The sequence below is a fragment of the Cydia splendana genome, chromosome 21 (assembly GCF_910591565.1).
Source record: "Cydia splendana chromosome 21, ilCydSple1.2, whole genome shotgun sequence".
Taxonomy (NCBI): Eukaryota; Metazoa; Arthropoda; class Insecta; order Lepidoptera; family Tortricidae; genus Cydia; species Cydia splendana.
The window spans coordinates 14,998,472-15,015,500 of record NC_085980.1 but is presented as its reverse complement, the minus strand read 5'-3'; the positions used below and the strand labels follow the sequence as shown (position 1 = coordinate 15,015,500).

Sequence of the window (17,029 nt, the reverse complement as noted above, 5' to 3'; positions counted from 1 at the left end):
TATGAGATCAAATTAATAGACCAGCATATGAGAGATGGTAGACAGACGAATGCGCTGGTTCGGACAAATGATGAGAAGGGACGAAGAGTACGTTAGTTAAAAAAGGCTTTAGCTATCCCGGAAAAGAGAAAAGGCAGAGAGTGCCCTCTAGCTACGTGGTGGATAACTGTAACCAAAGACCTGGAACGGGCTCTGCTGGACACACAGACAACCCAGGATAGGGGATACTGGTGCCTAAAGACGAGGCACCAGTATCCCCTCAAATGAAGGTATAACTCTAAAAAGATGAAGATGCACTGAAAAAGGTTTTTCAAACGCTCTGGTACAGATACCACGGCACTATTCTCTAAAGTGTAGTCCTATCTGGAAATAAGTTTACGTTGTTTTATCACAGAGTGCCCATGGCCACCTCCCGTCTCCATCATCAAATCAGTTCCATGTCATCATAATATTGTATTGTCATCCAATTTATCAATGTATGCAAAATTTCAGCTTAATCGGAAATCGAGAAGTGGGTCAAATTTAGCTTCCAAGATTTGACCTTCACTAACTAACATACATACATATTTTCACCTCAGCAGCTCGAACAAGGGTACTTTGCTTCTTAAAAACAGTGAGCAAAATGCGATTTTGCTCACTAAGTCATTTTGTCTCACTCAGTGAGCAAAATCGCATTTTGCTCACTGAGTGAGACAAAATGAGTGAGCAAAATCGCATTTTGCTCACTGAGTGAGACAAAATGTCATTTCTACATGCGGGGTCTAATACAAGTTCGATATACTTGGGTTCTATTATCTCTGTCCCTCTAGGTATGTTCTCACTGCTTAGGGTGAAAAATTTTGTGTACTACACGAGATCAAAGTTATTTACATCTCGTGCGCTTTTGAATCCCTTACTACGCTCAAGATCCCTTATTTCGCTTGCACGGGACTCAAAATAAGCACTCGAAGAAATATCAAACTTTGATCTCTTGTTGTACAAATAACTATTACATACCTACTTAGGGGCAAGCTAAATAAAAGCTTGTAAAAAGCATGAAATTTAAAGAAACTAGAAAGCATGAAAACAGACATTATTTTGATTTTAATGACGACATGTTACTTCAAAAATAAAACTACTGAAACGGATTATATCGCGTATATTGAATTCAAATTGAATTAATTCCGTTTCAATAGTTTTATTTCATGAGTAGCGGTTTACCGAAGACAATATTATGTTACTTCAAATTCAAATTGGCCTCTAGATCGGTCTTATGTGTGGGCACTGGAAATGTATACTGTGCTGTGGAGCCGGCGGGCTTAGGTGCAAAATTCCCGCCGCCCCAGTGGCTTTGCCGTCTCCCGGGATTGCACTCCGGGGTTCTAAACTGGACAAAAAATTACCGTAGCAATACTACATTCTACAATTTATTTTCAAACTTTGGCAAAACCTACATGTAGCATACAGAATTTAATCTTAGCTAATCAAAACTTTTATTAACCTATCACAACTTTTTTTAATGGCGGGAAATTGTATTGTATTGTGTGTATTAAATATTCAAAGCTGCGTGTGGAATATATTTATGGAGTAGGAATAAAGGATGACTCACGCTAGACAGGGTCAAGCCCGGGCCGGGCACATGCCATTTTCTATGACGGCTGATCGGCAATCACCGGAAGCTCCGGCCGGCCCTGGGCCGGTCTAGCGTGAGTCATCCTTAACTGTCATACGTGTCAGATAATGGTACATTCATGTGGACCATTTTTTTAGTCAAAAATATAGTCAGAAAAAGTAAGGGTAAATCGCCTAGCGGTACGGGCATGTGGTGCGAAAGGGATGAAAGCCATGTGACGAGAAAGGTATTTAATTACGAATGAATGTGGAGGGAAGTACGAGGAAAGGAAAACCGAGGAAAAAGTGGATGGACTGTGTGAGAGATGATATGAAACGAACGCAAGTGAATGATGAAATGACGGGCGACAGAGAGGTGTGGAAGAGAAAGACGTGCTGCGCCGACCCCAAGTGAATGGGACAAGGCCAAGAGAATGATGAAAAATCTGAAAAATATAGTCAAAGCGTCGCCTATATACCTACTTAGATGTATAGATATATTCCGGCGTTGGTAATTGCCTATTAACCTGCATCTATTGTCTAGTCCATTTATATTTCGCAATGGCTATACAAACGCGAAAACCGATACACGTAATAATTAACTTTCGATATGTTTCCTCGCATTTCTCTTCAAGACGTTTGCTTCGTTTTTCCTGACCTTTGACTTATTGATTCCTTATAGGGTCTCGTATTACGGACAAAATTGACTCCTGATATTAAATCAATGATCTTTTGAGGTCATAGGTCACGTATTTAACGAGAAAGGGATTTTTGGTTTGAGGGGACTCTGAAATACACGTAGTTAAATTCAAATTCAAAAATTCAAAATTAAAAATATATTTATTTATGAGAGAGAGAGTAGGTACCTACACCTACTATCTCTCATGGAAAGCCACTTATTAAAAATAACATACAGTTAGGAAATTCTATGTATAAAGGCGAACTTATCCCTTTGAGGGATCTCTTCCAGCTAACCTTTGAGTAGATGAGAGGAGAAAATAAGAAGAGGGTGACAAATGCTGAAACATGTACAATAAGGTACCAGGAAGACAAAGGATATGAATACATGCATAATTTATAGGATAAAAACATATAATAACCCAAAAAGGAATGGGGAAATTACACTAAAATTAGCAAGAAGTACCTTATCGCAATAAAATCCAAATTACAAAATTAACAACTGTTTTAATCTAAAAAAAAAATCAAACTTAAATACGCGATTAAGTCCCGAGTGTAGTTTGATAATATTTAATAATCGTGAAAGTTTAAAATCAGTGTTTTAATCTTGTTTTGGCCGTATAAGTTTAAAATATGTAATATAAAAAGTATACATAAATATAATATATATATATATATATATATATATATATATATAATTTTGCTCGTAGAACCGATGGCCATTGGGGCGGAAAGGTTCTCGAGTGGCGACCACGTACCGGAAAGCGCAGCGTGGGTAGACCCCCCACAAGGTGGACTGACGACCTGGTAAAGGTCGCGGGAGTCCGCTGGATGCGGGTGGCGCAAGACCGGTCATTGTGGCACTCTTTGGGGGAGGCGTATGTCCAGCAGTGGACGTCCTCTGGCTGATATGATGATGATGATGATGATGATGATGATGATGATGATGATGATGATGATGATGATGATGATGATGATGATGATGATGATAAAATTTTGGAAAACATTTCATAAATTTAATTATTTTTCAGAATCCACAATGGAGGCTGAAGCCAGCGCGTCGCACGTCGCCCCGATCCTGGAGACAGGCAACGGCGACGTCAAGATGCTCAAACGGATGGAGACAGTCCCCGACATCAAGAGAGACACAGCGGGGATTACTACGCAATACATTGCTACTGGCATAGGTAAGATCATTATGACTATTTCTAGTTTCTATCTAAGTAAGACATATAAATGTGTAGTAGGTATGAACATACTTAAAAGAATGGAAACAGTACCTAAAATTAAGAGAGACACAGCGGGGATAACTTCACATTTATCGCTGCAGGCATTGGTTAGTTGGTCGTTATCATTTTAACAAAAGTTATCATGCTCTTATTCAATCTTGATTCAAGTAGGGCATAGTATTTTGGGGTACTGGCGATATTGTGTAACGCTGCTTATTCTGGAGGTATCGGGTCGTAAAAATGCTAAAAAAGATAGAGTCTGATGTCGACTGCGACAGACAGAAGCAGAAAATATAACAATAGTTATTTGTGCACAGTTACGACAGTTTAGGTTAAGGAGTATGTTTCTATCTGTTTCAGTTAATCTCGGAGCCTTCGCTGCCGGAGTTTGCGTAGCCTGGTCATCATCAGCACTGCCGCTTCTCACCAGTTCCTCGGGGGTAGTAAGGAATTCATTTTTATGCCATTAATAACATATTATGCTAAGAAGAAAATATGCAACAGCTAATTTTGAATTTGTGCACTCTCAAGCGAAGAGAGTAATGCGATCTCTCTTTTAAGGTACCGTTCGGATTCAGACTACATCAGCATTACTACTGCAGCAGCAAAGTCGCGCTGCAATACTGCAGCAAGAAACGTCAAAAATTACTTATCAAGAAATTTATATTCAATTTGTCATTTTCTGCAGTAATTCAGGCGACAGTATGCTGTGTAGTCTAAATTCGAACGGTAGGAAGCAAAGTGAAAAGATTTAACTGAACCAATAAGCTTCAATCTAAGTCTCTGTCTTTATTTTCCATTAGGTGAAACTAGGATACAAATATCAGATTTATACCCGACATTGATACATGTAGACGCTATTAAGAAGCATGGTCGGTCGTTTTAGAGTTGCCATTGTAGAAAGTTTAACAAAAAATTTAGAACAAGAATTAGTACTTCGTGTGGTAAGAAAATTAGGCAGATTTTCCTACTTTTTCTTAGAAGTTCAAAAGATAGGTAACTACTACCATAATTCTTACTCGTACAAGTACGCTGGGACGTACGAGGATAAAGCTATGTAAATCGTTAAAGTATGTGATACTTGCTTCGCTATTATATCTAAGAGTATCCTCCTCCAAGCTCCCAAGGCACATTGTCTTCAGAATGTCTAATAAATCAAATTACAAAAGTTCTAGCCGCTAAAACCAAGTCTAAACTGCACTGCGCACTTTCAAACTCGCATCGAAAACAACCCTTAGAACTGTTTCGCGCGAAACTCAACTTTACCTCACCTATTTTTAAAGTACTTACATATTTCTTTAAAGTTCTATGATAACGAAAAGCGTATTTTTTTTTACAAAAATGACCTTTAACCGACGATATAAAATCCTATTCGGCACAAATTAGATTATTTTAAGCAATTGGATAGCGGTATCATAAGTCAGGATGTCACCGCATGCAGGTTTCGCTGTGGCAATATTTGTACCTATTGTATGTTTGGAAATATTGCTCAAACTGTAAAAATAAACCCATTGCATCTCTACAACTCGTTGCATCACAAAATAGGCAAATATCTACGCCATATGATCACTTGATTCTAGTTGAAGGAAAGGTAAAATTTTTCAAAGTTAACAGTAGGATTTTTTTGTATAAATGGTAACTGCCCTGGCACACTATTAATACCTATTTCATCGGAAGATTTACAGAAGTTAAAGGATGGTTCATAATTAATGGCGGAATCTCGTACCAGGATATAATAGTTGCGTTTATTAAAATCTTCGCTTAGTTTTGGCACATTGGTTATTAGTTTACTTATCCCGTTATTTAACCCCTGGAGCGCCCCAGTATGGAACTCCTATACTAGTTACCAGCACACGTGTCTGTTTAGGGCGCTCCACGGGTTAACGGCTTGTTAGATTTTATAGAGAATTAAGAATAACGCTATTTCAATCTAAAGCCTCGGTTTTAACATATTCTACAAATAATTTAAACCTATAGCCGGCGATATTACCAGCAGTGGCAATATTCCCCTTCATATAAACAGCACGTCACTAGCTCTCGAAACTTGTACAAGTTCGGGCATGAATTTCACTAAATCTGGCCTAGTTTTGTACATTTTGCGGGTTTTAGACACATTTACACGGGAAACTTGCCAAAAGATAGCAATCATAGTATAAAGGAAGCCAGTAGTTTAATTTGGCGTTTGGGAATAATTATCGTTTCAATCGTCCGGACGACCCGAAGGGAAAGTATCTATAGGTTGGTTATGTCCAGTTTATGATTTACATTTTTGCAGTTTTATGCGGTTTCGAAAAATCACAGTTCAAGTGGTGATTTTCTAGTAGACAGTAGTTTGGTTTTGTAAGTCAATCTATCTTAAGAAGTACAGTCAGTAATTAAGAATAATATATAATAATACAACAAAGTTGCATTACTGATTTTAACTCTGCCAAAGACTTATGAAAGTTATGAAATTCTGTAGCTTGCCAAAGTGCTGTTACAGTGTATTTTAAATAACGCATTTATTTTAACGTTTCCTTTATGTCTTGGCACGCCAAATAGCTGCACACTAACATCTGCAGCCTAATTACCTTTGTACATCAGTTTTTTATTTAAACGGCAGTTCAAATATAAAATGACCTTGAATTTATTTTTGAGGACACTAGTACCAGTAGTAGTAGTAGTAGTAGTAGTAGTTTGGTAGTAGTAGTAGTAGTAGTAGTAGTAGGGTACCTAACCTACATACTAAAGCAGACCTATATCAACTTTTACTAGCTTTTATCATCGAGTTTCCTGTAACTACCTACTCCTATCTACTTGTATTTAGCAGAAAGCTGTGCGACATAGCAAATATTTCATATCTGATATTTGTTCACGTAAAATTCTACAGCATTACAGCTAGGGGCGCCAATGCGCTGTAAAATTAAATAGATAATAGTAAAGTTACAATAATAAAATTATATGATGAATATGACAATAATTAATTTAGCTAGGTATGTTGATTCACAAAAAAGTAAAACATTTTTATAAAGTTTATGATGTTTGTCGGGAAACAAGTCGCAGTCCGGTGCAAATATACCTACAACATAATATATGAAAAAAAAACATACATTCAAACAAGATAATTTATACAACAGCGGCTTTCTAAAGAAAACCTTCTTTTTTATATTTGGGAAATTTGATGCCCACCCTACCGAAAATCGCGATCTCTTTTGATCCTCCTATGAAAACAAGTGCCCCAAGATGTTTTCCTACTCATTATAATTATACCTGCTATAAAAGTACTTACTATCAAAATCGGGTTTAGTAGGTAAGCAATTTCCCCGAGCCCGCAAAATGAGTTAATAGAAACTTTCCCATATAATTAAGTAGGTGGTACTTAAAATTTATCAACTCCAAAGTAAGCTTTGCCTTCTGAATACCGAAGAAGCTAGTTTGAAAGCAGTGTAGACGGGCGTTTATGTTCGCAATAATTTATTGGCTACGTGCACAAGTATTACACTTTGCGAGATTTTACCGCGATACACAACTGTGTATAGCTGTGTGTGATAATCGACTGATTAACTTCGATTATAGTAGTCAAATGGGTTGCAAAAAGCGACCACTCATTAAAAGTGGTAAAAATGATTTTTTTTTGTGTGCTAGAGAACTTTCAACTGTCATATGACTATTTTAACGCTCCATTGCCACCAGGCCCTGGGTTTTTCCAGTTCGTACACAGCAGAAAAAATGCCGGGTTCCTGACATAGTTCCAAAAGTTATATGCTATTATTTATATCCACTAAGGCAATAACGGTTTTCAGCGTCGAACACAACAAGTTACAGTAAAAGAAAGGCATCATTAACAAATTGGCCGTACAATTTGGTTAAAATTGCAGAAATAATTTGAAATGAAACTTGCATCTCTCTTGTTCAGGTTCAGTTCTAGTCAAAAGTCAGCTTTAAGTAACAGGCCAATTCTGATATCAGAATGACAACTAAATAATGACATTCAGATATCATGCATTTGTCTCGTACTTGTCCGTACATGTATTGGCGCGAGCGAGACGCACGGTAACTAAATGACATCATTCAGATATCATTATAATGTCAGTGTTCGTTCGAATTGGCCTGCTAGTCAAAAATCAGCTTTTAAAAATAGGTTATTATTATTACTTGGTCTCTACGCGCGACTAAAGATCTTCGCACTCGTAGAAGTCGTTATAAACTTTCAATTTCAGTCCTACACATTTGAAGAATACAGACATTAAGAATAGCAAACTTAGCTTAGCGTACTCCCATTTTAAAGGCCGGCGATGCACTTACCACCCCTCTAATGTTGCGGGTGTCCATGGCGATGGTAATCGTTTCCCATTAGGCGATATGTCTGGTCGTTTGCCCCCTATACTAAAAAAAAAATTTAACCTAGCGTTTCGCCCGCCCCAAAACCGCCCGTCCACAACCCCGCGTGCGGACAGGAATGCTCCCCCGGGATAATTTATCGGCGCCCGCTAATGAAAACAATATTTATGGCACCCCGGCTTATTACGGCGCCCAGGCTTATTACCGAACCCGGACAATTAGTCATTTACGTGCTGAGATTGTTATTGTTTCTAGTAGGCCAATCACCGAATGGGCCCTACGGAAGACCAGCGCTGGCTCTATAGCTAGCATCATGCTGAGTTGGGTCCATTTCGTGATGCACACTTATTGATGTCTTATTTCTTTGCTGTTGTTGTCTGTACATGTTCGTACATGTTTTGTGAACGTCACGAATAAATATCTTTTATTTTTATCTATCTTTATCAATCAAATTAGATAAAAAAACGTTTTGAGAAATCCAGGAAGCTAAAAATCGTTTTAATACCTTCATTTGGACCTAAATGCGTGTATTAGGTAATCCGAGTTTGCGCAATCCCAGATGGTGTTAGTGTTAGGTGTTAGTTGTAATAGGTAACATTTTCTGTACCAACATCATCATCACTATCTGAAGCCTTATGTACTTACATTTTCATAATTTATTAAATAATTTTCTCAAAAGTTATTTATTATATTTTCATAATTTTATTAAATAATTTCTTAAAATAAAACTGATAACTTTCCATGTTTCGATATTGATCCTCTTTAATTACAGTGTTACATCGGTAAAATCGAACCGATATTCTGGTATTTCGGGATTCCGGAATTTTTGCTCTAGTTGACTACTCTCTTTTAAAGCAAAAAATATAAAATTCATCGCCAAAACCGCCATTTTGATTGCGGCACTGCAGTCTCCAAACGCAACCATTAATCATAACACGTTGGAACGCGACTGCAGTGGATTTTATAGTACTTATTGTAGCCCATTTTGTTGGCACTTATTGAAAGTAGACCGCTGGAATACTGTGAGCTAGACCTCGCACACCCGCCGCCAAAATGCAGCTCCCATACAATCGAAGTAACGCTTTCATTAACGACACACTTGAATCGAAATTAAACTTTCGTGAGACATATTTTAAAATGTTTAGACGACAACGGACTGAAGAAGGACCCCCGATGGATCCGAAACATGTTGCTAATAGCGACTAAAAATTCAAGTGAGTGAAACCGTTGTCGTCTAGACACACTTGAATGCTTAAATTATATGGCACTTGGCTTTAAATGAATATTTACGCAACATTTATCTATATCTAGTACTAGTGTTGTTATTTGCGCAGGATCGGGATCTTGTTTCGGAGGCCAAGATTCTCTTTGGATCGCTGAGCCAAAATAGTTAATTAGTTACACAAATAAAATAGAGCGAGTAGACGTAGTGTATGTATCTACTCGCTTTAAACTGGCCACACTTATCCCGCAGTTATAATACACTATCCGTATTGACTTTACGTTATTAGATTAAAAAGCGAAATCAAAAATAAATGATATATTTTTTTTTACAGGAACCGAGTGAAATGCGAGTGGAACAAACTTTGCCGACCAACGGAACTGAAACCAGACTTGAGGTACACATCACCATAAAATATCACTTAACACTACTTTAACAACCACCGACCCTTTAAACGCCCTACTAGGCATTAAAAGGGCCATTTCAGAAAAGAGTCGGGTAGGTAATGATATTTTTTTTTATATCCGCGATCCCAGGCACGCACAGCCATCTCGCTCACGCTTACGCTCAGTGAGAAAGAGAAAATAACCAGACCTAAGGAGCCTTAAAAAAGCTAAACATGTCGAGCAATAATCGACTTAAAATACGTGGGTGACCGGGTTCAATATACTTAAGATGTCAACGGCATGCAATACAGATTTCTGCTGGTTATTAAGGTAGCTGCTAGACGCGTCACATCCCTGACAAAGTAGACATTATTGTACCCCAAAAGCTCTCCTTTTGGAAGTCGGTTAAAGCAATAAGGAAGGTCTCTTGCGTTTTAGTAAAGGCTACAAATATAATGACCACCAAAAAATACTTAGGTACCCTAAATAAAAAAATCATGCTTACCAAAAAAAAATACTGAACACCAAAAAAATAAGGCCTAAAAATACAAAAGTACCACCATTTTAATTACGACTGCACTTCAAATTGTATTCAAACACCAAATATATTGAATGATCACCAAAAATCATTAATGATCACCAAATCTTGAAGACCAAATTAATGCGATATTTTCACCTAAATAAACCACTATGATTACCAAAAAATTTATACATATTACCAAATAAAGTAAACTGATGCCAAAATTACTAGCCCCTCCCGCTCAACCCCCCGTACCCCGCCCCGCATACCTACCTTACCTAATCTACTTTTCTAGTAGCATTTCGTTATGCTACTAGAAAAGTAAGTCAAACTGCTATCAGTTAAGTGGGTTAGGTTAGCAGTGCGACCCTTACAGAAACGAAATGGTACTAGAAAAGTAGGTTAGGTTAGGTTTGAACTGCGACCTTTACAGAAACGAAATGCTACTATAAAAGTGGGTTAGGTTAGGTTAGAACTGCGATCCTCACAGAACCGAAATGCTACTAAAAAAGTGGGCTAGGTTAAGTTTCAACTGCTACCCATACAGATACGAAATGCTACTAGAAAAGTGGGTTAGGTTAGGGTTGAACTGCGCCCCATACAGAACCAAACTGCTATCAGAAAAGTGGGTTAGGTTAGGTTTGAACTGCGACCCTTACAGAAAAGAAATGCTACTAGACAAGTGGGTTAGGTTAGATTTGAACTGCGACCCTTACAGAAAAAAAATGCTACTAGAAAAGTGGGTTAGGTTAGGTTTGAACTGCGAGCGCGAACGGGAAGTCCGGGCCGAGGCTGACCCAATGCGCCGCCGCCGCATAGGCCGCAGACGTGCCGCTCATGAGCGGAACCTGCCGCCCTGATGAGAGCCAGCGGGCGGCGGACATGGGGGCGTCCCCGCCCATGACGCTGGCTCCCGAGATGGTATGCGCAACCTTGTGTTCCGGAAGCGCTTCCACAGGGAAGATCACTAAAAAATAGGGGTATGGATCCTAGTCAGGATAGCCGCTGCGGGGTCGCGGACGCATTGCGCGAGCTTCCCCGTAACCCCGCATCCATAGCGGCGAGAGGACACCATGGGGTTTAGTGGGTAGTGGGGCCTCTTTACAGCCCTGAGTCCCACATAATCGTCCGGGTTTCTCCCAGGCCCGGCGGTATGCGTAGACGCATTCCCCATGTAAAAAAAAAAAAAAAAAAAAAAAAAAAGGTTTGAACTGCGACCCATACAGAAACGAAATGTTACTAGAAAAGTGGGTTAGGTTAGGTTTGAACTGCGAACCTTGCAGAAAAGAAATGCTACTAGAAACGTGGGTTAGGTTAGCTTTGAACTGCGACCCTTGCAGAAAAGAAATGCTACTAGAAAAGTGGGTTAGGTTAGGTTAGGTTTGAACTGCGACCCTTACAGAAACGAAATGCTACTAGAAAAGTTGGTTAGGTTAGGTTAGAACTGCGACTGTTACAGAAATAAAATGCTACTAGAAAAAGGTGACGAAGTGGATTAATTAACGATAATTATATTAAATATTTGCACATTTTTAATTAAAATGTGGTTACAATTTTGGTGGTCATTTACTATTTTTGTGTTTACAATGATTATTTTGGAGTCATTTGCTTTAATATGATATTAAGATTTAAAAATTTGGTTATAATTTTACATTAAAATGGAGTTCTAATTTTGGTGGTCATTTACTATTTTTGGGTTTAAAATGATTATTTTGGTGTCATTTTCTTTAATAGGATAGCAAGATGTAAAAATTTGGTTATCATTTCACATTAAAATGGGGTTTGAAATTTGGTAATCATTTAGTATGTTTGGGTTAATAATGATTAGTTTGGTGTCATTTCCTTTAAAAGGATAGTAAAGTGTAATAAAATTGGTAATCATTTCACATTAAAATGGTGTTATAATTTTGGTGATCATTCATTATTTTAGGGTGGTAAAATAGATTTTTTTGGTATTAAATTTTATTAAATCTGGTGATCAGTTAAATAGCAGCCTTTAGTAAATACTAGAAACAAATGAAAAACATTCCTAGGAAAACATACCCTGCTTGAGGTAATGCTGGCTTTACACGAGGTAAGCTACTGTCGCTTAGCACTTCCCACTTGCACTTGAACTACTTTTGTGTACAGTCAGCATCAGTAGTAGCGGGTAAAACAATATGCCAAAACATATATGCCACCCTGGATAACTTTTACAAATACAGATAAATCGTTAGTTTGCGTTCAAAAGTATCTGTTACCATCTAATATTTTTTCTAGGTACAGTCACCACACGGGATTGTTATGACACATAGGGTTCTTGCTAACTTGGAAATTCTATAGCGTAAGTATTGAACAACCAATTAAGCTAGGACCCTAAATGGCGTAACAATCGTGAAGCGTGATGGTACATAGGTATATGTCGCGTTTTGATACTCAATACTCAATACTCAATACATGGTTACAGAGGTGGTATATACATTTTATAATTACAGATCACATTATGTACCCTGTTGGGCGCAGCAAAAAATAAGGAGGGAGGCACTTATATAATTATTACAATGATAAAAATACATATAGATTTCACTTAATACTAATGTTACTGTCTTCTAAATATTCATTTAAGGAATAATAACATTTCTCAATCAGTAATTGTTTCAGCTTGCGGATAAATGCTGTTTCAGTTGTTTCCGATTTTAATTCTTCTGGCAATTTGTTATAGATTTTTATTGACATTACAATATATATGATAAGCTATTTGAGAATGGTACAGTATACTTTTGACGCGTAGTTTGATCCGCTATTTTAGATGCTAACTGTATAAATTAAAACCATACCGTCTTAGGGGAATTGCAAGTGTACCTAAATAAAATAAAAAATGAGGTCGCTCAGTTTTTTAGTCACTCGCACGATAACTTCCATATTTCGGAGAGCTTAAGCCTCCATTTTCAAGCTTTTTTAAAGCATTTACACACAAAAAACTAGCTCCAGCAGTAACTATATTACCGCCCACTCGGGAAGAAAAACTTCCGTCCCTAACCACCGGCGCGGCGTAAATGTCGCTAAGTTAACTAAACACGTTTAAACCGAGCATAAGATATTCCAGTTATGTCTGCTCCCCCGGGCTTTAGTAACGCAGTTTGAGAACCGCAAATGTAGAAAAAAGAACGTGCCTGGAAAAACGGAGTATTTTGAGAACAATAACCGAGTTAAAATGTCTGTATGTATATGTGGGTTGTATGAATAAATGTCGCATCGTTGCTTGAGGGGGAAGCTGATATCATATACTTATATACTTACACATAATATTATATTTATAAAGCCATCGTGCCTTGGTTTTGAACAGCGTTTGTATACACAATTACCTTTATACATACTAGATAAGGACTCATCATGAATGCTTAATAATTATATAGAATAAAAAAAGAATTTATCATAGATGTGAAAAACAAGACATTTTCTATTTCCGTAGGTTAGGATTTTGTCCGTAGTGTTGACTTAGCGCCCTTAATGCTATAAAAACCTCGCCATAATATTTTTAAACAATGTTTCTTGTTTCATTCTTTTAAAATTTACAGTTCAATTGGACGATCTCTAACTTAGAAATTTCGTTAAAAGGATGACTATTGGTGGCTTTACCCTATAAAGTTTGAATTGTTATTGTTTAATGAGCTGCGAATTTGCCTTGGAGAAATTATGAATGAACCTACAAATTATTATTTTCTAGAGGAAATTTGTTTCTTTCTGTTTATTTTTACAAGAACACGCAGACTTTTACATTATACTCTAGTAAACACAAAACATTTTCCGCAACTCGGCAACAAGTTCTAATGAAGATGGATCCGCGAAGAAACCTCATATAAACTTGCCGAGTAATTACGGTACTGTCCAATTGATTGTTGGACTGTTGGTACCCACTAAAATACCCACAGATTCTAGGTATTTTTATGTTCATAGGCGATGAAGAACGCTTCCTAATACACTTTTCTATAAAGGTACCATTCGGATTCTAACTGCAGTTACTTACTGTGGCAGTATTGGGGATGGACTAATGTCCATTCCAGTAATCTGCCGATCTGCATTCTTGCCGCAACGTCAAATTCAATGTTGAAGGCCGGATTTTTGACATTTGTGGCAGCAATGCAGTCGCCATCAATGTTGCAGGGCATGAGTACAACAGTAATGCTGATCTGAATCACAACGGCGGTACCTTTAGACAGCTGTATGATTGTGATTATCATAATAGCAAAAAATCTTCTTTATCCCCAGCTAACAGAGTCCGAGGCATCCTGGGTGGCTTCCCTTCTCTGCCTGGGCGCAGTCTTTGGCTCCATCCCTGCTGGACTCATCTCTGAGTACTTCGGACGGAAGAAGACCTTGCTGTACCTGGCGCTGCCGCTGCTTGTGTCCTGGATCATGGTTGGCTCAAGGTACTACGTTATCTGAGAATATAAACTTAGAAACTGACTAGAAGGAAAATGCTCCATACCATCACTTATCAAGGACATTATTGTTTTCACAGCTACATGCTTGTCTGCTGGTTTGCCATGGCAAAAACATTGCACTTGAGAAACTGATATCTGCGGTCCCTTTCTGACAAATTTCTGTCCACAGCCTAATCATCTATGGTCTGAACTCAGGACGGTTCATGGCAACCCCATTTTGTTTAGGCAGCCATTGTTTATGGCCGTTAACCACCTGTTTCTCTTCCAGTCCGAATGTGTACGGTCTGTACGTAGGGCGGTTCGTGGGCGGCGTGGCCGTGGGTGCCTTCAGCGTGGCCATCCCGCCCTACGTGGCAGACATCGCCGAAAAGCACCTCTGGCCTACACTGGCTAACTTCTACCACGTGCACTTCTCCTGTGGGATACTGTTTGGATACATAATTGGTACTATATTAACACATTATTCTTCATTCTTCGTTAAACCGATGGCATATATTGGGAAGCCTAAGCAAGAAAGATCCGCGACCTTTGTCCAGCAGTAGACGTGTTTCGGCTGATATGATGAAGTCATAGTAACAATTCACACAGTCACAAAAATCATATTTATTTAAAAAATTACATCACATGCACTGTTAAAGGTGACACTTACCTATTAAAGGTGATACTTCATCGTGAGTTGATACTATTTTTTCCTTCCAGGTATGGTGCAAAGCACATCCTGGCTGTCCATCCTCTGCGCCAGCATTCCGACCGCCTTCTTCATCGCCTTCATCTTCCTCCCCGAGTCTCCTGCCTACTACATGTCCCAGGGAAAGAACGCCGAGGCCAAAGCTGCCATGAGATACTTCCGAGGCATTGACAACGATATCGACTCAGAACTTAAAGCGTTGAAAGAGCAAATCAGAAATTATGCAAGAAATAGAGTAACTTTCAAACAGCTCTTCAAAACGAGGTCCACTTTGAAAGCACTATTCGTCTCGTTCGGACTTATGATCTTTCAACAGATGAGCGGTATATACCCTGTCCTTTTCTATACAGAGAAGATCTTTAAGGATTTCTCAATCTCTCTTAATCCGCCAGGAGCAGCTATAATTCTAGGATTCTGCTTAGTTTCTTCAACATATTTCTCAACTATGCTCCTCAGGTCTTTTAGAAGAAGAGTCTTACTTATGATTTCTTTTATGACCATGGCTGTAAGCTTAGGTTCCTTAGCAATCTATTACCATATGAATGCTGGAAAAATTCAGGAAAGCAGCACATGGGTACCTCTTTTCACTCTCTGCATCTATGTCATCGTATATGCCATGGGTGTTGGACCTATTCCTTGGTTAATGTTGAGAGAAATCTTTCCTGCTAATGTGACTAGGAGAGCATCAGCTATAACCGCTGGTTTCCATTGGTTCCTTGCCTTTGGAGTCACAAAGCTGTACCAGAATTTAGTAGCCAACGTAAAGACTGGTTGGACATTATGGCATTTTGCGGTTACTTGTATTGTTGGAACGATATTTGTTTATTTCTTCGTACCTGAAACGAAAGGGAAGACTTTAGAGGAGATTCAACAGGCGTTTGATGGGATACAGAAGAAGAAGAAGCATAGACATGTTATAGAAGTTGAGAGCTTGTCAGATGCGGAAGCTGTGTAAGACTAAATCGTAGAAAAATGTTACGGCAATCCTACTTTAATTTAGGAATAGAAAGATATATCGGATTTATACGATCCAATTAATTTTAAAAATTTCAAAGTTGTTATGTGTGTTGTTCATATTCCTGAAAATTCTCAGTTAACAGATGGTATACGATAGATTTAGAGACACTGGTTTTTATTATTGTATAAATACATATGTATAAACTAATATTTTGTTTAAAGGAAGTCGAACGTCGAAGAATGATGGGGTATATAAATATTGTGTGGTTTGATTCGAACATTTTCTACCAAAGTTAGGAGTAGTATTTCGTTTTAAGAAATACTTTTATTACTTATTTGTTCGATAACCCAACTACTTAAATATTTGAAGGAACGAATATACTTTGTAAACAATGCTGTTTGAATAAATGTTTGAAACCTACGATATCTTAGAAAAAAACGAATAGTCTAAAACTATGAGTTTGGATTATTTGAGAAGATCGAGTTTTAACAAGAATGATGGATGAAAGTTACATTAGCTTAATAATTCGTTAGTTTAGATAGGTTTTATTAAGTTATTTTTCTTAAATTATTATACGGGCTGCAGTGTAGCTACTAGTTATACGTCTACTTATGTATTTATTTTATTGAATAATGATATTGAATTTAAAAAAAGTAGTTTTCATAGCTGAGTTTGACCCTTATCCCAATGAATAGGTATTTGTTAAAGGCACGTATTTAATCGGTCAACTAATTAATCGAATTTGAGCAGTTTAAAAAATAGAAATGGGTACTAAAATTAATAGATTGGCAACTAAAACAGAGCCTTAAAATATATCAATATGAGACAACATTTGAATGCCGTACAGCTTTTGTTTATTTTGAGGCAGGTACCAAGTATTTATTTGGCAACTGAATTTATTATATATTGGAGACCGTTTATGAAGCACATTTTAAAAAGAAAACGGCTATCTATTAATAAAAAAAATAAAGTTCTTTCATACAATATTTTGTTTGGTCACTACACGGTCAACAT

The 17,029-nt window shown here is 37.8% G+C and overlaps 1 protein-coding gene across 1 annotated transcript in view; it reads left to right on the top strand.

Moving 5' to 3' along the window:
- Positions 1-16,584, top strand: part of LOC134801000 (facilitated trehalose transporter Tret1-like) — a 29,269-nt gene extending 12,685 nt beyond the window's left edge. The window contains exons 2-7 of the mRNA XM_063773496.1: positions 3,300-3,455; positions 3,858-3,940; positions 9,374-9,436; positions 14,194-14,354; positions 14,638-14,813; positions 15,069-16,584. Of these exons, the coding sequence (XP_063629566.1) occupies positions 3,308-3,455; positions 3,858-3,940; positions 9,374-9,436; positions 14,194-14,354; positions 14,638-14,813; positions 15,069-16,012 (1,575 nt within the window). The 5' untranslated portion in view covers positions 3,300-3,307 and the 3' untranslated portion in view covers positions 16,013-16,584. The remainder of the gene's footprint in view (positions 1-3,299; positions 3,456-3,857; positions 3,941-9,373; positions 9,437-14,193; positions 14,355-14,637; positions 14,814-15,068) is intronic.
- Positions 16,585-17,029: the final 445 nt, after the last annotated feature.